At 42.7% G+C, this 22,055-nt stretch overlaps 1 protein-coding gene across 1 annotated transcript; it reads right to left on the bottom strand.

Annotated features, from left to right (window-relative positions):
• Window positions 1–560: 560 nt before the first annotated feature.
• On the bottom strand, window positions 561–20,567 carry zdhhc14 (zDHHC palmitoyltransferase 14). The gene is made up of 9 exons (XM_085245978.1): window positions 19,671–20,567; window positions 14,687–14,847; window positions 12,223–12,366; window positions 11,962–12,099; window positions 10,194–10,242; window positions 9,161–9,263; window positions 8,976–9,085; window positions 5,980–6,088; window positions 561–5,461 (listed from the first exon to the last, which is right to left on the bottom strand). Exons 1-9 carry the CDS (start codon window positions 19,940–19,942, stop codon window positions 5,018–5,020), a joined length of 1,530 nt encoding a protein of 509 aa, XP_085102104.1. The 5' UTR covers window positions 19,943–20,567; the 3' UTR covers window positions 561–5,017.
• Between the last annotated feature and the right edge of the window lie 1,488 nt (window positions 20,568–22,055).

Raw genomic sequence — 22,055 nt, 5'->3', positions numbered from 1 at the left:
ATGTTGAATCTGTATCTTATAATTCACTGGACTTCAAACTTCAAAAAGTGTGTTTTGGGCAAACTTTCAGGACTCATCTTGGCTTGCTGCTCAGAATAGGTTAGAACATATGAAGGAAATACTTTTTACCTACATTTTATACCAGGATCATCTTGTAGCTGTGATTCCGTCTGGGTAAAAACAATTTTTGTATATATTGAAATTTTAAACATGGATGAATTTGGAGTCTTTAGTGCTTGTTTCCAGTCTTCTCTGACAGTGTTTTGTTCTTTTCCTGTCATCCTGGCTTCTATCATTATCTTATTTATTTCAGCTGCTCTACTTCTACTATCAGTCCATTAGATGGAGCCATGAAACTGCAGCATACATGATGCATTCATGGACACACACTGAGTCACTGTCACTGGAAACGTCAGTCCATTAATATTCAGTCAATTCAAAAGGATCAGCAGTGTTAAACCTTCACACCAAGTATTCTGGCTTCTGGTTTTCTTCTATACTGAATGTTTTCCCATCAAATATCAGTTAGAGGTTCCAGCAGCTGAATTCAGAGTCATCATTATGAAAATATTCAGTTTAGTATCATCAACAACAAATAAATCCATTAAACCCTGCCAGCACACAGCCTGTGTGAAGCACAAAATACAACCTGCAATCTGAATAATTAGGATTAATTTCCTGTCAATCAATTATCGAGTGACTCATCTGAAGGCTGCTGCTATACAGTCAGTCATCTATATTTCCTTCATATGTTCAGTAGGATGGAAAGCAGCCAGACAGTCACAGAAACACTGACAGAATCTTGGAACCATGTTAGCGAAACACTGTATATTAGGAAGAATGTAATAAACTGACAAGACACATTACAACTAACAACACAACTAACAAACATTGATGTCATCTTATTGCGTATAAATTTAATAGTGAGATGATGTTTTTCAAACAGTTTTCTTTCTAAAGAAATCAATAAAACATTAGCTATTCTTCAAACTGTTTGATTCCAGCCAATAAATAATCTACAGTTATCTGGATTTGTCTTCTAACACAGCAGTCCCCAACCTTTTTTTGCGCCACGGACTGATTTATGCCCGACATTATTTTCACGGACCGGCCTTTAAGGTGTTGCGGATAAATACAACAAAATAAAACTAGTACCAGTACTGAATAAACAATTTATTCATAACACACGTGGAAAGACCCAGGAAAACCGAGTAAACGATAAAAACGATAACAAAATAACGCTGAAAACCGACAAAAACCCTGAAAACCATACATTTCACACCTGAGCCTCAACTCTCGCGGCACGGTACCAAACGACTCACGGACCGGTACCAGTCCGAGGCCCGGGGGTTGGGGACCGCTGTTCTAACACAACAGTGATATACATTTTGTCCTGAAATAAGATCTGAACATGAAACAAAAAAACTTTCTCAAAGGAGAGGAGTGAGAACATCACAAAGTCTGTGAGGGCCACCCAACATGGCGATCATCAGTGAGTCCATTTCTCCCCCTGCTGATGAAGACTCTGAAGGTGTCCTCACCAACCAACTGTTCAATTACTTTTATGGAAAGTTCTGAAAATGGGGACCATGAATAAAAATGGCTAAAATTCCAAAATAGCTAATGTAATACTTTTGTTAAACCCCTTAATTTAAAGCTGTCTTCATTTTCATTGCATCATTTTAGTTTTATTTAAAATCGACTATGGAGGTGAACAGAGGCAAAGTTTAAAAACTGTTTCTCATTGTCCAAAAACGTATCTTTAATCATCTGTTTTGTAGAATAAAGAGCACCCTCACCTGGTAGACTGAGATCAGTCAGAGAAGTTGTCACGCTTTTGTGATTGATATTTTTGCACAAGTCCTTTATCAGATCTGTTCTCTTGTTGCTTTTTAATTAGTGATGGATGATGACGACTTAAGTGCAAGATTGTGCATAACTGATAAACAGTATCTGAAAGTCCTGACCTTAAAAACTACTGAAACAGGAAAAAAAAAAAAAGACCTGAAACAGGACCCGAGAAATGATCTGAACCTTCAGCTGATCATCCACTGCTCACCGAAGCCTCTTCAGAAATGATCTCAGTGGAAGGACGCCTGTCAGGAAGCCGTTCTTAACGTAGGGGAACAGGAGGAAAGGCTGAGGTATGAAGATCAGAGGGACAGGTATGATGGAGAGATGGCTCCACATCATGGTCAGCGTGTATGAGGAGGTCAGGAGGAGGTCCAACACTGAGAGTCTGGCTTTTTTTTTATGTGTATGTGATTTTAAATTCATTTGATGATTTTATTATAGGACCATTTGGTGATTATTTTGGTTCTACAGCTTTGGAAAAGTGTGAAAATGAACTGAGTGTAAACTTGTTTTATTGGGTGGTTTATGTTGTATGAATAAAAGACAGGTTTGGTTCGTTGTCACTCCACACCACAAGCAAAGTTTTCCCAATGATTTAAAGGTGCTTTTTGTCATTATCCCCAAAAGCTTTCACCACCAGGGGGCAGCATTTTACCAGCAGGTGTGTTTTTAGCTGTATCCCCATTTTCTCACAGACTTGACCTTTTACTTTGGTCGTCATTTTAAATAAAATTGTTCTTAACGACTTACTAGGTTAATTAAAGGTTTCCCTCAGGGACTGCACCATCATGTGGTAAGAGCTGGTATTACGTTAACACCCGGCCCAGCTAGCGTTCAGCTTGAGTTTACATCTCTTCAACACAACATATAAAGTCATACTGGCCATTTATTCGCCTAAAAACGAAGCAACTTTAAACACAGGGATATCCAAAAAGCACCTGCAATCCTCGGCTGAACGTCTGGCAGTGTTGTTGCTTCCCTCCACTCAGATCTGCACAAGTTTTCCAGAAATTTCTTATCCTCAGAAATAAACATCTATATGGTAGGACAACATCTGCCTCAGCCAGTCAGTGTTCATGACAACACCCCTGTTATAAAAAGCTGCTGAGGATCGTCTTTGTGGCTTCTTAGCTCGTTCATTTGTACCATTTACTTGTCATGTGATAAACATCTGAGTAGGGATGGTACCGGTATCCGGTGCCATGATGGCACCAGTTCTGTCATAAACGGTAGTAACCAGACCGAAAAGCAGCGCACATTTCGGTGCTTTATTTCGGTGCTTTTTTTTCCTGAGCTGTGATACACTTTGAATTCTAGCCAATCATTTTACGTTTCCGAGGATAGTAGGCGGGTCCAGGTACGTACGTTCTTTTAGAGCAGAGCTACAGATTAAAAATGCCCAAAGCGAAGCGGTCAAAAGTCTGGCTGTACTTCACAGCAAAAGATGCAAACTCAGCAGCCTGCAACAAGTGCTTTAAGGTGATACTGTGATACTGTCAAAGGAGGTAACACCTCAAATCCGATGAAACACCTGGCGACGCATAGTGTTTTTTTTTTAAAAGCCGAAAAATGCGCCGTATTTGATAGCTTGCTGCGAGACCTCACACCGAGCACATCTACTGCGGGTGTGGTGCCTGTTATCGGACCCTGAGTTAGCAACATCCCCCAAAAACACGAAGAGGAGAGTCCTGGCCCCTAGCCCTGCCAGTGTAGCAGAAATGATGACGGATGATGATGGCAGCAGCGTTCTTCTCTGCGTGAGTCGCTTAATGTTGTCCGTGTGTAATTTACGTTGAGTAGGCTAACCACATTATTACATTAATGCATGTAAGGTGAACTAGCAAACACCGTCGTAGTTACGTGGCTGTCTTCTTGTTTGATGGCAGATTCTCCCTTCACCCTGGCTAAAAAGGCTAAAATGACCAAAGAAAAAGTGGGAAACAGTTAAACATGAGAGGTTTTTGGACAAAGTTTGTGTTTTTTCCATTATTTAAGCACTGCTTCCAGCCAAGAGTGATACCATATATGCCCTATAGCTGCAGAAAAGGCTAACATTGTTATCTTTTTACAAAATAAACAGCTGAACATGAGAGGTTTTTGGACCAATTTTGTGTTCTCCATTCTTTAAGTACCGGTTTGAGCACCGGCACCGTTTCAAAAGTACCGGTTTGGCACCGGTATCGGATAAAACCTAAACGATACCCATCCCTACATCTGAGTATAGCTTTTAATTGGAGGTTAATGGAATTTGTTAACTCATCCATGCAGCACACAGACGCCTACATGAAGACTCCATGTTGCTGTGGTGCATCTGGGCATCCTAACGCATGAATGTGTACTCAGGAAAAACACGCATGATGGATTCGTCCATCATTTAAACCAAACACTAAACCTTCAGTTTTCCTCTGACTCAGAAACATGATGACATGAAGACATTTGAATATCATCATGCAGCTCAAACTGATCTTTGAATTGGCTTTTTGTTTTTTATTTGTTGACATTGTATCACAAACCTTGATTGGCTGAGGCAAATGCTGGTCTCAGAACACCAACCAGTTACCATCAGAACCAAAAAACAATCAAATATTATTTATTATATGTAATAAAATAAAAAGTCAGAGTTTGTAGTTTTGGTCCTGCTGCTGCTGCAGCTGAACGTTTGGCATTGAAGTAGCTTATTCTGGATTCAACGTTTTTAGCAGGAATTCAAAGAATGAAGGTTGGTCGAAGGATGAAACACGAACGGAAAGTGGACGAGGACCAAGTCCAGCTTTGGTCCTCAGACAAAAGTCCAAACAGAAAAGGTGCTTTTGTGCGAAAGTGTCTTGAGTTTACTAAAGTAATATTTAATACAGGACAAACGGGGCAGAACAGGTGGACTTTCTAAAAGCTGCCAAACAAAGTCACAAAAAATGTGAAATCGAGAAGCGTCAAAGACAAAAAGTCTAAAAGGGAGAAAGTGTCAGCGTTTCTCTGGCGTCTGGAGACAAGTCTTTGCTCTGAGGACAATCTTCACCCGAGACACCAGCCCATCAGCTGAGTTTGTGATCAGATGTTTTACTGAGGTGTGTTCGTTTTTATCATCACGATTTGGAAACAGTTTGTTTTATTTGTTTAGTTTTTTTAACATAGACAGTAAAAATCTGTCCAACGGACGTCACATTCAGACGGAGCTGAGCTTCACTAGCCCCCTGACCGAGTCCTCGTGTAGAGCGTCCTGACTGGCAGGGTCGTACAGGGCAATGGGGGAGGGGATGGCAGGGTGGGGTTGGTGGTGGAGGTGCAGGTGGGCGGGGCAGGGCAGGGCACCCTGTGGCGTGGCACATGGCGTCTCCTCCGGACTCACAAAGTGGTGGTGGTGATGGTGGTGATGGAGGTGCAGGTGGTGGTGACAGCGGGAGTCGACAGCGGCGTCCCTCAGCGTCAGGACATCGCCTCCGCAGGATGGCAGGGACGGCTGGGCAGGGGCCAGGTAGGCGCAGGGGCCCCCCAGAGTGGTGGTCTTACCTGGCAGCGGGGCCAGCACGACGGGGTCGCTGTGCAGCAGAGGCGTGGTGGCAGCCTGCAGCACAAACTTAGTGCTCTGGATGCACTGATCCTGATCACACTGAGAGACATTCAACACCATAAAACTTTATTTACAACACATTCACCTGAATGGCCACAAAAGCTGCTCAAGTTTCCAGGATGAGTGAAAAGACCGAAACCAGCGCATCATCAGGGCTGAGCCCCCTGCTGGACCCAAGAAAGAATGCAGCTTTAAGCCAGGCCATCTTTAAATGAACAATCAGAGGTTTTTACTCTTTCGATGTTTACGTCATTCTGATCAGTTCATTCTGATCAATTTTGGAAGTTTAACATGTGCTGTATAATAATTAAAATAATTAAAATAAAGTCACATTTTACTGTTTTTTACTTATTTTTATCCCCTTTAACCTTTTATTATCAGTTTGTTTTATGTTACACCAGCCAAACAGCTTTAGCTTCTTTTCTACACCCAAGAAACGTAAAGAAAAACAAAAATCTACATTCAAACAGTTTTGAATACGTGCGTTTCAGATCCTTATGATGATTTTTCTCTGTGACGCATCAGTAACGGGCAGTATGACGGCGTCCTTCACCTACCATGTTGCTGTGGAGCTGAGTGGAGGCATAGCTGCTGTTGCTGGTGCCATTGGACTGGGAGACGGTCTGCGGCGTGCCGGACTGGATCAGACCTCTCCTGTCAATCAGACTGATAAAGAAGAATCACAAACAATCACATTCTGAGGAAATCAAAACCAGTAAAGAGACCAGGGGATCAGTTCAGCCTGGCCAGAAACGCACATCCCCGCCCTCCTGGGGGCCAAAACTGGCTTCAGGATCAAGTAATATCCTGTCTCTGGGGGGGTGGGGGAGCCTAGGCTAGAACATGAAGTTGAGAGACGTTGGGTCAAACACCCGGTCCAACATCATCCAGGCGACCTCGATCTGGGAGATTCAGCTAAATAAATCAGTCTGTGGCTGCAGGAAAAGTGAGTTTGACCTGAAACGTGTGTTTTTGTGTTTGTGAGCATGCAGATGGACGCCGCCACCTGTCGCCCTGTAAGCAGGTGGAGTCGACATGTTCAAACGCTGCGAGCAGCCAGCCATGAGTAAACAAGCAGACTGTATAATGAGGCTCCATATGCTCATCATCCTTTTACTTTGAAAATCCTCCTTGCATATCCTCCCAGAGGCAGCTCGCTGTTACACATCATCATCATTATTAATATTAATATTAAAGCTGGTGCCTCGTCAGAGAGCTCCTGCTGACCCGTCTGGACGCATCATCAGAGCCTCGTCTCCTCCGTCTGTGACCTCAGAGGACGAAACAACACGGACACAGAGGAAAACCCTTCGTCACTGTTTTCTTTTCACAGTTTTCTCTTTAACTGAATCTCCACAGAGGCACCGGGCTGCAAACACCAACACTTCTCTACACAACATTCTTCACTGACTGTTTAAAACACTCGAGACTCTTTTCAGTTGGATTCATTCAATAAATGATGTTTAGTAAATAAGAGGCGTCCTTCAGTGAGCCGGATCAACGATCAAACCTGAAAAACCTGAAAAAATGTGAAAATATTACAAAACATTTTTCCTGGAGATAATTTCAAAAACATTCACAAAGATTAACGACAACAAAAAGAGAAATTTCATTTGCAAAAACAAACAGTCATTTTTTTAAAAGCAGCCGGATCACAGAGCGACTGAGAGACAAGAAAAGCTTCTGGCCGGCCGATCAACGTTTCCTTTGAGAGCTCCTGAAGAATGAAATTTACAGTCCGTGCACATTGCAGGGATCTGATCACTCAAGCTGCACACAGATACTTTCTGCTGCTCGGCTTAATTTTTTTCTTTTATCTAATTCTGTGTTGGACTAACTGTTTGCTGCTCTCTGTATGGATTAGTCCTGAAATAGGATATTAATGCAATCCTGTTCAAAGGATGAGTGATTTTAGTGCTAACCGTCGTGTCTTTTGGGGCTTACTGCAAAAATTCTCTGAAGAGTGCTCTGCAGGCCTGACTTAGTCCTGATTTCACCGGTTCATTTATTTCATTTAGACCACAAATCAGATCTTAGTCCTGCTAAGTGCTGAAGTCAGGTACTAGCATTCCTGACTGTAACCCTGATTAGTTTATTCTGTTTGGCTTTAGCTTCAGTGATGAATGCAGTCCTGAGCTAATGTTAAATGATTTCTACTTTTAGTTCCAACTTTAGTCCGGAATCAGTTTGATTCTGTTCAGATTATTTAATCTCTTAATCCTGTTTTTTGATTGTTTAGCTTTAAATTCACAGCAGACAGACCTGATGTTAGCCCTGAAGTCAATAGAAGCTCATTGACCAGAGGTGAAATGATCAACAGCACAGAGAATAAAAGAAGGCGAGTATGCAGTATATATATCAGATAATTAAAAGCACTGGGATGCCGTCTGTGTCTGTTCCTGCGCTTAGTTAGAAACCAAAGCTTAACTTTGTGCTGAGCAAGACGTCATCGATCAGCTGCTTTGACAAACCGATAAAAAGTATCAGCAGCGTGTCGCAGAGTCCCAGCCCAGGTCTCCCGCTGTAATGATGATATACGGCAGGTGGGATGGAAACATAGGAGCTCATGGAAGCGAGGAGGCGGTAACGATGAAGGAGAGCCATCGCTCGGCCGCTCTGATCGTTCTTTTGATTAATTCTGTGCAGAAGACGAGCCGACAGTCAGCTGAGAGACGGGAAGCCGTGAGGGCTGTAATTACTCTGTGCAAGGTCTCAGCTGAAGACTGTCCTCGTTAAACACAGAAACTTGGCGTCTGCGGAGAGGAGGGGGAAGAAGAGAGACCGCCTGAAGCACCTTTATGTTCAGAGACCGGCAGAGCGAAACATCAGCAGCTTCAGCAGGAGCAGCAAGGCAAAGTTTTCAGGTGTAAACCAAGAAAGAAAAGCTTGTTTGTTTCTTGGAGCTCCGACTTCCAGGAACAAACAACTGAGGCTGCAAAGCTCCAGCCATCGAATCCAACAACACGGCTGTTTGTTTATTACTGAAGTCATTTCAATCCTGACCTCAGTTCAGCTTTAAGCACAGATTACAGTGATTACAGGTCATTTCTAAATACAATGCAAAGTACTCCAGATTTTTTATTCCCAATTTTAGCTCAAAGTAAAGTCCTGAAGAACTCTCTTTAGTCCTGACTTTAGTTCTAAGCTTGGTGCTTAATTTAGTCATGGTTTCAGTGCTGATTTTAGTTCAAATGTTAATCCTGTTTTTAGTCCTAACTGTAGTCTAAATTTGAGCCCTGTTTTAGGACTAATGTCAGTGCACTTAAGTCTTTTATAATCCTGATCTATTTAATCCTTCTTAGACCGGGATTCATTTCATGTATTCCTGAAAACTATCAGTCGGTCCTGATTTTAGTAACACCTTCAGTGATCAGTGCAGAGCTCATGCTGGATTTCAGACTTTGATCAGTTTCACCTCAGAGCAGCCCAGAGTTACTCCTACTCTCAATTCTTCATTTAATCTCCTTTAGCCCTGCACATAACTCTCTGTATTCCTGGTTTTAGTCCTGATTATAAGCACAGTCTAGTCCTGTTTTTAGAGCTGGTTACTGACCTGGGAGGTAGAGGTCCACAGAGGGCAGCACAGCAGTTGGTCAGGATGTTCCCGTAGCTGTACGGGTTGTAGTTATCCTTCCCTCGTTTGGTGGACCAGGACCCTTTAATCTGGACCAGACAAGAGTATCAGAAACATTGCAGGCCCTTTTCACGTTTAGGTCCTCGAACCTCAGGTATACTCACGTCCTCGTTGGTGGTCTGGTTGGAGCTGATCAGGTAGGTGTGGAAGCCTGACAGGCCGACAATGGACCAAATGGAGAAGAAACACACCACCACCTCCAGGACGGTGCAGAGCAGGGTCAAGGACTGACTCGGGTCTTTGGATGGGGGATAAAGTGGAGCTACGGGAGGATTTCTGTGCGTCTGCATTAACGAACTGAAGTGATTTTATTTGCAGTAAAAACTGAAAATGGCAGAAACAGAAGATTTACTGTTTCTGGTGTGACAGGGTCAGCGAATTTGACCTTGGCAGTACATTGTGGGACATATTGACCAGTGGTCACAGCTGATGGTGACAGCAACAGACGGATTGATTTTGGAAGGAAGCCGTATGAGGGGTAATTAACGCCCGGGTTTGATTTTCTGTGGCGGCTGCAGGCAGACTCTACTCTTTATTTCTCCAACAAAACTGGAAAAATCACAACTGAGAAGCCGGAAGAACAATTACTGTAAGAAACACAAACTAACCTGATGTTAAATGTAATGCACGTCAGTGATGGAGGACCGGCTGGTGTCTTTATGGCTGCGCACCAAATGAATCAGACTGTAGATGCTTGAGGAGGTGAACGTGGCCATGACTGTGCTGATATTACAGAACCAAAACTAAATGCTTGCAATCATTTATGGAAAATGTAAAATGACTAAAGAGTACGAGTGCGTCCAAACCTTCCTGTAATACGAGGCATGTTTAAGTTCACAGTCTTCAAATGGAACCTGTTTTTATTTTTCTATGAAAATATCTGAATGTGTCCTCCATCAGCTCCTTACACACTTACAATGGAAAAGCACCGAGTGCTGCCCCTCAACAGGCTTCCAGAGGCTAGTAGAGAGTGGGCTGTCAGGGGGAGGAGCTACAACAGCTTGTTTCAGACAGATGATGGTCTGAAGGGCTGCACCAAGATGGAGTAAAAGAAGAAGGAGGAATATTTTGCATGTGAACAATTGAAAGTTGTTTTCAGAATAAAAAGGAGCTGAAACTGTCCATGGGGAAGGATATCTGGCTGGGCTGTCTTTGAGCGCGCCCAGGAAACCCGTCTGGTTCGATCCTGCAGAACACAGAGAGAGAAAACCATCATCTGGGCTGAAGTGTTCAGTCCTCACTGCCTACAGTCTTGCTCTCATTATAAAGAACATTACAGCATCCAATCATTAAAGAGCCCTGAAACAGAGCCCGACTGAATGCTCTGTTTCAATGTGACCAGGTAGAAACATCTACGTGTCTTTATTTTCTACGTCCACATGAATACATTTCTGGGCTCAGTTGCTGCTGCGGATCTTCCTCTGCCTTGGTGTCAACCAACCCTCTGTTTTCCTGTGTATAGTGCATTTATGTTTGGGTGCGTCAGTGAGGATAGGCAACAACTGCTTATTCGGTCGTCATCTTAAAGATGTAAACTGCTGAAAACAGATGGCTGATGTCACAGCTCCCTGCATTTATATCAAAGTCACAACAGCCAAAAACAGAAAACCAGCGGCGCAGCCCTCAGAGGAAGCTGCGTCTTCATCTCAGCCAGTCTGCCAGTCATTAGTTTCAGACGGCGGCAGCTCGAGGCTTCGGGTTCCTGACGGTTTGGACCTGCAGGGCAGGAAAAAAACATCCGCAGCCTAAGTGCAAAATTAGGTCAGAGACAGAGAGAAATCAGCAGGCGCTTTTAGATCCAGAAACACAAAGTCAATGATCTGTGCTACAGTTCCTCCCAGGCAGCAACCAGTTTATGTGGATTTCCACAAAAACAGGAAAGAAGAGAATTCCACAAACATGGTTTCACAATCAAACATCTTTGTCGTCAAACAGGGATGAAGCTTAGCCTGAGAAACACCCACAGCAAAAAGACCACCAGGCAAGATTCAAACAAGGAAAATCACAATTAAGATCTGGACTAATCTTAATTTAAAGACTCACAAAACCAACACGAGACCCACAACACTGAAACAAGTCCGAGAACTCCTGCAAGGCCAGAATCAAAGTCACGACCAAACAAAGACTGGCACTAACCTGAGGACCCGGATTGAGACAAGAGGGACCAACGAGAATGAACCTATGATGAGACGACTGAACCTATTCAGACTGTTTGAGTCTATACGAGCCAGAAACAGAGACGGCAAAGAGAAGAACGACCTTTGGGTCAAAGTGAGGAAACGTTTAAATCAGCTGGTGAGTTTCTTCCAACAGGACTTTGATCTGCAGCTTTCTGAGCATAAAAAACTGGCCCAGTCTGTCTGACTCGCATTGATCAGCCTGTCAATCACAGGACAGTGGGTGGGGCTGAAGGTCACTGATGGGTGAGTTACATTACACAGATTAGAAACCGTTGCAGAGACACAGCACTCGCTGGTCAACTGACCTCTTCCTGAACACTTCCTGATAGCTCTGCATATCCTGTCATCGTCAGCACAACAACAAAACCGTGTGCCCAGATATTTTATTTTATTTACTGTGGAGAATGATGATTACTTTCCTGTCTGATGGTTTTCTTCGGTTTCACTTGGTCACCAGGATCGTCTCTAAAAAGAACTTTGCTTTGGTTTGATCAGAGTCTTTATTTCGTCCACGTTTCTGCTTCTTCTCCTTTTTTCTTTGAAATATTTTCTCAGTTTTTACTTCCTGCCAAAAAGTATCAGAGGAGCTTCTATAAATAAAGTTTTTATGTCGTCTGAGCGCAAACATGCACGAATCTCTGCAGAACATTAACCTAACTAACAGAACTACGGTCGATGTAGAGACCACAGAGGAAAATGTGTGTGGGGGCGGTGCCGTTACTCACTGAGGATGACGTGTGTGATGACGAAGGCGAAGATGAAGACAGTGAGGAGGGACAGGGAGAGGATAAACAGGTAGAAAAAGCGATAATTCCTCCGCCCGACGCAGTTCCCCACCCACGGACAGTGATGGTCGAAGCGCTCTGTGGGAGGAAAATCATCAGAAAGTCTGATCTCATGTTTAATTTAAAGCTGGAATCAAGCAGCACAGCCAGCAGCTTTAGCACTGAGCTAAGGCTGTGACACACAGGGAGACACGCACTGACCCACACAGTTGTCGCACAGGCTACAGTGCGATGCTCGGGGCGGCCTGAAGATCTTGCAGGTGAAGCAGTATTTCAGCTTGACCGCCTGCCCGTTGATGAGAACCTCTCGGGTCCGAGGAGGCGGCCTGGAGCATCCTGCAGAGTCTGAAAGCGCGCAGCAGATGGGTAATGTGACGACCCCGTACAGAGAGGCAGCCCGTGACATTTCGCCCTGACCTTTCAGATTCAGAACAGAATTATTTTTATTTTCTTTTTCAGTAAATCTGGAGTTTTGTTCTTCTTTCTAAGATAAAATCAGCTGATTTCACTCACACAGGAATGTATTTGGGCCTTTGTGGGGATTCTCATTAGTTTAATACCTTCCCGAGACCTTAATGGAAGTTTTTCCTTCCCACTGTCACCAAGTGCTCGCTCAAAGGGAGTCGTCTGATCGTGGGGCTTTCCTCTGTATATTGTAGGGCCTTTACCTTCAATATAAAACACTTTGAGACGACTGCTGCTGTGATTTGGTGCTTTGTTAACAGGACCTGAACAGTGTGCGACAGAAACGAGTGTGGGAGCCTTCAAACAGACTGTTAAAAGTCTGTCCCAAAGTGAGGATCTCACTTAATGCCCTCGTTTTCCAAACCAGTGTCCTAACTGGGCAGCAGTGGTCGCTCTTACTGATGACGCACATGTTTGATTTGGCAAAGATTTTATGCTGAATGGCTTTCCTGAAGCAACCCTCACTGGGACCAGCCTGTGGCCCTGCCTGGGAATTTCGAAGAAAATGGCCCCATTTTATGCAAAAAAACAAAAACAAACATGTTCCTCTCAGAAATGGGCCCACTTTTGACGATGCAACTGTCTTTCTCCATAAAGCAAAAGTTAAAAAATAATTCTGAATTTCCAAAAAATATCCCTGCCTTCCAGAAATGTCCTCATAGAGACTGAACACAAGTCTCCACAAAGACAGCTGTGCAGCAACACACACATAAAATTATACAAAATTATGAAATGCCTTTAAGTGTTTTTTAAATGATTTTCTGTGATGTTCCTGTAAATGTGCCAGAAAACCAAAAACCAGGAGCTAAAAGTGTCTAAAAGGGTTTAAAGATCAACGCCGTCTCTGTAAACAGTTGTTAAATTCACCTTTTTATTTTTCATATTGTAAAATTTTAAAGACTTCACCTTTGGTTTTTTTCCTGAAAAATGATGTTAGGATGTTGTTTTAAGTTGTGCGTCACAGAAAACACTCCTGACCTCTCTTTCTATTTCCATCCTTCTCTCATATTTCTCACACACTGAGCTGAGCGAGTTTTGCAGGCGATGCCTAAGTTTGGTCGTTCTGCGAGCACAGCGGCGGCATGCTGACCGGCAGCAGATTCTGGATCCAGCATGAAGGAAAAAAGTAAATAAATCAACCCAGAAAATTTAATAAAAGGCTTCTAAAAATATACAAGAGCTTCAGTTTCTGTGGAAACGCCTGAGACAGAGACGAGAGTGGAGACATGTGACTGAGCGCACACACACACACACACACACACACACACACACACACACACACACACACACACACACACACACACAGACCTGCAGTGACTCAGATAATTAGTGAGTCTGACAGACGCTGAACCTGTGAAGTTCTCATTATAATCATGAGAACTGTGATGAAGTGACTCGGCACATTCACCTTTATCTAATCCAAGCATTTTACTTTGAAAGGGTGCCGACTTTTATTTTGTTTTCAGCTCACCAGCTTTTTTATGGATGAACCAAACTAAAAATGTCCTCAAACACCAGCTCGTTCCATCATCCAGGAGCCGTCTGGTGATAGTCTGAGAATCGGCCAAAGACATCACTGAGAGGAGATCATCAAATCAGCAGTTTGGATTCACAGCCAGTAAAATGCCCAGATTTTAATCCTATCGAGAGTCTGTGATCAGTCCTTTTAATGATGAGGCGGGATCTCCATCAATCAGGATTTGGCCCAGAGGCTGCACACCACAGAGGACTGCACAAGTAACAAAGATGAGGACTGAAAATACAGACTGTTCACGTATGCCTCATTAAGTTACCATAAACTGTAAAACTTATCGAATGTTTCTGATTGATCTTCACAGAAACATGTGAGAAAGCGAGCGAGCAGCAACTAAACCTCTGCATCAAGGTCACTTTCTAAAAATATTTTAATACAAATTTTTTTTGTGTCTTTTACAGAAAATTTCTTTCAGATTTTCATCCATTAATTTGTCTTCTTATAATCTTTAACATTTTTTCTTTCCTGTAACTTTATGCTGGGAAAGGTTCAGGAAAAACCTGTTAGCAAACTTTAAACAAATCTACAGTTTTTGTATGAATTCTGTTTTTTCTGTCAGAAACTGTTAAATGTTTATTAAATCAGACTTGTGAGTGTTGCAGAGGAACATGAACATATAACGACCATGTTTCTAACGTCTCGTAACGCCCGTCGCTCTTTGCTCACCAATCTGTCGCTCAAGGTCGGCGGCCTCGTCTGGTGTCGCTCGGGGTAAAATGCCGGGGTCGCTGAAACTTGCCCTGAACAGCATCCCCATCACGAAGATGAAGAGAACGCCGCCGACCGCCGGGATGGCCGGGGTCAGGTTGGACGCCAGGAAAGGACAGCTGAGGAAACACGGAGAGAAACATGAGAACAAATGTGAGTTCTTCAGGACACTTCAGGAGGCTTTTCTGTCTCTTCTTCGTTTTTTAGCTTCGAGGACAGAAACGGTTTTAAATCACATTTCTGGTGTTTTTTAAATTGAGTGAAAATGGTCATGCCATTAGTATTTCACAGACTCTGTGGAATTGGGGCTTCTGGGTCATTCAGGAAGGTAAATGTGGGTATCAGCTGGATTTTGTTTTGGCCACAGTCTGGTGACATGGATCATGACATGAATCAGTACACTGTGATACTGGAAGGGAGGAAAGATACTCTTATTTTGTCCAATAAAGTGTTTAATAAATGTTTCAAATATATTGATAAAAACAACATATGCTGCTCTGCTGAAGCTTCTCAGTTACTACAGAGACTCGGTGCTTTTGTTATAGTCTGTTAGCAGTTTAAGCTAACTAACTGAGGCTAGCTGGTGAGGAGATAGAAGAAATGGGCTGTAGCCCAAAAATGGATCCCATGAGACAGTTTTCCTCTAAACTGATGTAAGAGTTTCTACAGCTGGGGACGAAGCTTCTTCCTGGTGGAGAAGAATAAAGTTCTGAAGGATGAACTGGAGGAAAAACTAATTTTCCTTTTTTATACAAACAGTCCCTGTACTCTGCAACACCACAGGACAACAGGAAACTTTGCAACTATTAGAATCAGTCATGGATGTAATCTACATTATTCTGATGATTGATTTATTCTTAAATAGGTGAAAAATGTAAATATTAAAAAGCAGAGGATCAATTTTCTGTTTGAAATGACTACAGGTAAGTTGTGTTCCCGGTACTTCAGCATCTAGCTAGTGCTGCAGAAGAGGAGTGAGCATAAAGGGAGTAACGTTTTTTTAGGTGTCAGGTAATCTGACACAGTGTGTTGCTAGGTAAAGATCCAGCTGCTGTATTTTACAGGGAGAGAAAAGAAAGAGAGCTTCACTCAGAGATGGAGAAAGATAAGAAAGACAGGACAGGAGAGGAAGAAGAGCGCTTAGATTTAAAGGGAAGGACTGCTCATTTACAGCTCACATGTAAGTCCTCGTGTTTTTAAATCTGTACATGTGACATGTGACAAACTGAGGCAGACTGTGTTATTTAAAGGCTGCATGAAAATCAGGTTAGTTTGCTGCACTGTGGTGGATTTACAGTAAAGAACAGTGTGTGACTGGTGCACAGTGGCTGTGGTTTCATGGTCACAGTTAGCTTATATCAAGTGTAGCAGAGATTCATATGAATTTCAGTTGATGATGGTTGTATAGTGTCTAATATAAAGACAGTACAAACAGTGTACTGTCAGAGTAGGACAACTCAGGAAACATCTGCTCACATCTGTTTGAATTCTGGTGTGTACATCCACAAAGAGAAGCAGGTCAGGTGATCACAGCCTGTACACTACAAAAACACACACACACACACACACACACACACACACACACACACACACACACACACACACACACACACACCCCACCTGCTGAATCCACTTTAACCCATGAATGTACACATTTTCCTGTTTAGAGGTAAAGTCCCCCTCTACAGTGGAGGCACTAGAAAACATAAATATCTCTATTTTACTTTTCTTTTCTGCAGATTTAAGCTGAGTGTAATTAGCATCACAAGTTAAAGTAAAGTTTGTATTCCCATCTACTGATACTATTTTATTAGTACATTATTATAACACAAAGCTGTTAGCTTTTTCCAAAAACAGAAACGCCTTCCAAAGAGCTGCTTTTTTTCTTACTCTAAGTACATTTCAGAGCCAGTACTTTTTACTTTTACTCGAGTAAAGAAGTTGAATCAGTACTTCAACTTTTACTGCAGTATTTTTAACACTAGTATATGTACTTCAGTACTGAACCAAACACAGTGAACAAAAGTGACATGAATGATTTATTACATATATTTTACTCATTGGGTTACAGACTGGGGGCTGAGGGTTCATGTTTAAAATAAAGGATTATAAAGAGAATCTAGTCTACAGGCAGTGGAGAATTATTAGGCAAGTTGTATTTTTGAGGAATAATTTTATTATTGAACAACAACCATGTTCTCAATGAACCCAAAAAACTCATTAATATCAAAGCTGAATGTTTTTGGAAGTAGTTTTTAGTTAGTTTTTAGTTTTAGCTATTTTAGGGGGATATCTGTGTGTGCAGGTGACTATTACTGTGCATAATTATTAGGCAACTTAACAAAAAACAAATATATACCCATTTCAATTATTTATTTTTACCAGTGACACCAATATAACATCTCCACATTCACAAATATACATTTCTGACATTCAAAAACCAAACAAAAACAAATCAGCGACCAATATAGCCACCTTTCTTTGCAAGGACACTCAAAAGCCTGCCATCCATGGATTCTGTCAGTGTTTTGATCTGTTCACCATCAACATTGCGTGCAGCAGCAACCACAGCCTCCCAGACACTGTTCAGAGAGGTGTACTGTTTTCCCTCCTTGTAAATCTCACATTTGATGATGGACCACAGGTTCTCAATGGGGTTCAGATCAGGTGAACAAGGTGGCCATGTCATTAGTTTTTCTTCTTTTATACCCTTTCTTGCCAGCCACGCTGTGGAGTACTTGGACGTGTGTGATGGAGCATTGTCCTGCATGAAAATCATGTTTTTCTTGAAGGATGCAGACTTCTTCCTGTACCACTGCTTGAAGAAGGTGTCTTCCAGAAACTGGCAGTAGGACTGGGAGTTGAGCTTGACTCCATCCTCAACCCGAAAAGGCCCCACAAGCTCATCTTTGATGATACCAGCCCAAACCAGTACTCCACCTCCACCTTGCTGGCGTCTGAGTCGGACTGGAGCTCTCTGCCCTTTACCAATCCAGCCACGGGCCCATCCATCTGGCCCATCAAGACTCACTCTCATTTCATCAGTCCATAAAACCTTAGAAAAACCAGTCTTGAGATATTTCTTGGCCCAGTCTTGACGTTTCAGCTTGTGTGTCTTGTTCAGTGGTGGTCGTCTTTCAGCCTTTCTTACCTTGGCCATGTCTCTGAGTATTGCACACCTTGTGCTTTTGGGCACTCCAGTGATGTTGCAGCTCTGAAATATGGCCAAACTGGTGGCAAGTGGCATCTTGGCAGCTGCACGCTTGACTTTTCTCAGTTCATGGGCAGTTATTTTGCGCCTTGGTTTTTCCACACGCTTCTTGCGACCCTGTTGACTATTTTGAATGAAACGCTTGATTGTTCGATGATCACGCTTCAGAAGCTTTGCAATTTTGAGACTGCTGCATCCCTCTGCAAGATATCTCACTATTTTTGACTTTTCTGAGCCTGTCAAGTTCTTCTTTTTGCCAAAGGAAAGGATGTTGCCTAATAATTATGCACACCTGATATAGGGTGTTGATGTCATTAGACCACACCCCTTCTCATTACAGAGATGCACATCACCTAATATGCTTAATTGGTAGTAGGCTTTCGAGCCTATACAGCTTGGAGTAAGACAACATGCATGAAGAGGATGATGTGGACAAAATACTCATTTGCCTAATAATTCTGCACTCCCTGTAGAAGAGCCCCAAAAATAATTTGTTTTTTTCTTCACTTTTTACATTTCAGATCATTTAGGAAATTTAGTCTCGGTGTACTTTATATGGTAACGTATCAGTGCATGCGTATCTATACTGCCTATCAGCCTTGAATCTGGTTTGCAGACTTCTTTAGGTTTATATGTTTTTAAATTCATGTTACTCTCACCAAGCTTTTTCTTTCTTCGCTGGTACTTTGAGTCTTTGGCGGAGGCGTCAGAGACGTCTCAGGTTTACAACCCCCCCACCTCCCACCCCCATTCCATCTCCTGCTGTTACCGTAGTGACATGAGCTGCAGGAGACAGTTACCGTGGAAACGGGAAGCACGGGGATGCTGTTGAAGGGAAGTCACCAAGAGGAATGTGGGAGGAAGAAAAATAAAATAAAACTAACCCTCCAGACGTCCCTGAGGACTACTTTCTTTTCTTTTTTATTCACACTGTTATTAAATCAGGTCGGAGGTAAAACCCGGGATAATTAGCTCTGCATGAACCAAGGAACTAACCTGAAGGAGGATTTATTACAGCACCGCTTCATTTAGTTTGACTCTCATTTTCTACTAAAAAATAATTTATTATGAGCTGAAGCTGAACCTGAAACTGTTCACTGTTTTTACACAAAACCCAACAAAATCAGACACACAGGGCAAAGACCCAAAGCATCAAAGAGTCAAAGAGTGAAAGACTCAAAGCCCTTTTCAGTGTTTTCAGATTAACAGTCAGTAGGATTCGGTGTCTCCTTTTAGCTTTCATGAGTTCTAACATCAGGAAGAAACTGAAGATGACTTCAGCCTGATCTAGGTAAACACACCTGAGCTCAGAGACAAAACTGCTGCTCTTCTTCACCAAGCTGGACAAAAACTCCAAAATAAAAGCACCAGAATGATGGCTTCAAAATAAAAGAACATTCCTCCCACAACGATACATTAGACTTTAATCTTTCCGAACTACTTTGGTGAAATTATTGAAAACAGAACATTAAATTATTAAAATTATTAGGAAGTGCTGAAATTAACTTAGAAAATGTGAATTTAATCCCAGATTGATGACTCTGATCTGTTTATTTGAGTTCTTTTTAGTCATTCAGGAACAAAATATAATCCTCCCTGAAACTCTTAACCGGATATTTGAAGTTTTATTTTAGGGCCTTTTTATTTCTGTGACCTCACAGGGGCCTTCAGCTGGGGTCAAAGGTCACCTTCAAACCTTTACACGTTAGACTATAAGCTGCTGTTACTCACTCAAAGGTAAAGAAGAGGCCGCAGGTGAGCAGGATGAGGACCAGGGTCAGGTAGAAGACCCCGGTCTGCCGGGCCATCATGATCCTGCCGTCGCAGTAGAACCTGTTCCTGCCTGGGAACACCTGCCACTTCTTGCGGGGACTCCGGCTCCTGTGGCCGGGGCAGTGGGCCGGCTCGGAACCGTCTGCGGGGGGCGGGCAGCTGCCGCCACGGGTGCAGATCTGGTTGTACCGGCCCTGCTGGTCCAGAGCCGCGTGCTGGATCTGAGACATGCGTCCACACAGGTGAGCGCGCAGGTACAAAAGACTGAAACATAAACCGGAGGTGTACGCGCGCTGCCGGTGCCGCGTTCAGGGTCTCCGCGTGAATCTTTTAATAAGGAGTCGGAAAAAAGACAACGGATCCGTCATCTTAAAAGGAGAAACACGTTTTTTGTTTCGCGTTATTTTATAAACAAACACGAACTCGTGGTCAGACGCACGCGCGCTGGATCCACGTCCAAGAAGCTCCCCCAGCTCCCCCGCCTCGCACCCTGATCTGCCCCTCACAGGCTGCAGTCCAGGTTTAAATCCCGGGTTAAGGACGCGGGTCCGGGTCTGAGGACGGGAGAGGATCCAGGGTGTTGAATGGTCTGAGTCTGCGAGGAGGAGGAGGAAGAGGAGCAGCAGCAGGAGGAGGAGGAGGACATGGAGAGCATCCCGATCCTCCGCAGAGCTGCACAGATCCTCCACTGAGGTGATGATCCACTCTGACAGGAGAATAAACACGGAGGAGGTTCACCTCACAGACAAAGCAGAGGATTTAGCGAGCCCTCGATAATTAATAATAATTAATCATTGTTCTACTGTACTCTCTGGGCTTTGTCTTTCATGTTACTTAAACGCTGACTGGTGAGTTTCTATGAGTATCATTCGTATTTCCGGGTTCGCGATTTCTGAAAGTAACTGAAAGTGGTCGCTTAATAGACCCTGTGCACGAGAAAATGATAACTTCCTGGTTTGAGACCGGATGTGGGGTTGTACATTTCCGGTAGCTTTACTTTGCGGTCAATCGCTACTACGAAGATATACTCCAAAATCATGTTCAAAAAAATTTGAAAACGGAAAGATCGTGTTAAGTTACAAAGAGCAGAAGGTGGGAACACTCACCAGTGTTGTGTCATAAAATATCTAATGATCAATTTTAACGTTTAAAGCATTTAGATCGATCAGTTGTTTACATCACTCAACACAAGCAGAACTGCATCACTACATGCAGAAGACACATCGTCCACATTCAGAAGCACATCTCTGTATAGTGACTGGTCTTATGATTTAAACAGGCAAATGTTCAGCATTCAAACTACAGGTGAAGAATAGTCAAACCAGATGTTTCCCGTTATGTTGAGATCAGCTAGTCAAGTACACACCTACACAGCATGTTAACAAACCGTGAAAAAAGCCACACAAAAAATGAATGATTGCTGGTAACGGTTTCTATACATTAGTATTTACAAAGGGTATTTTGTGACTTACCTTCAAAATTACAGCGGTCCCCCCGCTATAACGCGGTTCACCTTTCACCTCACTGTTTCGCAGAATTTTCAGTGCAAGTTTGCATGCTTTTTTTTTTTTTACGTCACATTGTGTCCTGCGTCCCGATTGCTGCAGACAATCTCCTCCGTGACGTCTCTCCTGTACAGTACAGAATCGCTGCATCGATCGCTAGCAGTGTGACTCTGAAGTGCAGTACTGTATGCTCACGATAAGGACGAAACGTTTTGCACCACAAAAAATAAAATTGGCTACTTGATTTCACCTATCGCTGGTTATTTTTTAGAACATAACACCCGTGATAAACGAGGGACAGCTGAGAAATATAACATTTGAATCCCTTTTCTCTTTTGCTCTGAGGCGCGGGGGAAAATATCGACAAGTCGATGAACATCATTTACAGATATATTGGGTAAATGCCCGAGACATCTATAGAAATGTAAATTGCCGCTTGATTCATTCATTTGCTTAACTTGTTTTGGACCGTAAACAGGGCACGAATAGGACACCGGAAACAAAGCTCCCCACAGGAGTTTCCGCACCGGAAGTAGCATATGCTAACGTGCACATTTTCTTTTAAATATTAAACTTTATTAAGAAATAGTATACAGAACATGTGTACAACCAGAACAAAATTAACATATACCAGGGGGTGTAATACAAAGAATTACAAACATTCAAATAATTGGTAATTACTACAAATAGTAATAGTTTTCATAGCCTTTTTGTTAAGTGATCCACTAATCAATTTTATGTAACATAAAACATCATTATAGTAATGTTTAAAATTAGGCTTTTTGTTACTGTATTTGCATTTGTGAAAATAAAATTTAGCTAAGATAACTAACAAGTT

This window comes from Mchenga conophoros, linkage group LG15 (genome assembly GCF_057382185.1).
Source record: "Mchenga conophoros isolate Kocher_MC1m ecotype Shallow Benthic linkage group LG15, M_conophoros_male_GT1.1, whole genome shotgun sequence".
Taxonomy (NCBI): domain Eukaryota; kingdom Metazoa; phylum Chordata; class Actinopteri; order Cichliformes; family Cichlidae; genus Mchenga; species Mchenga conophoros.
This window is presented reverse-complemented; position numbering and strand designations above follow the sequence as displayed.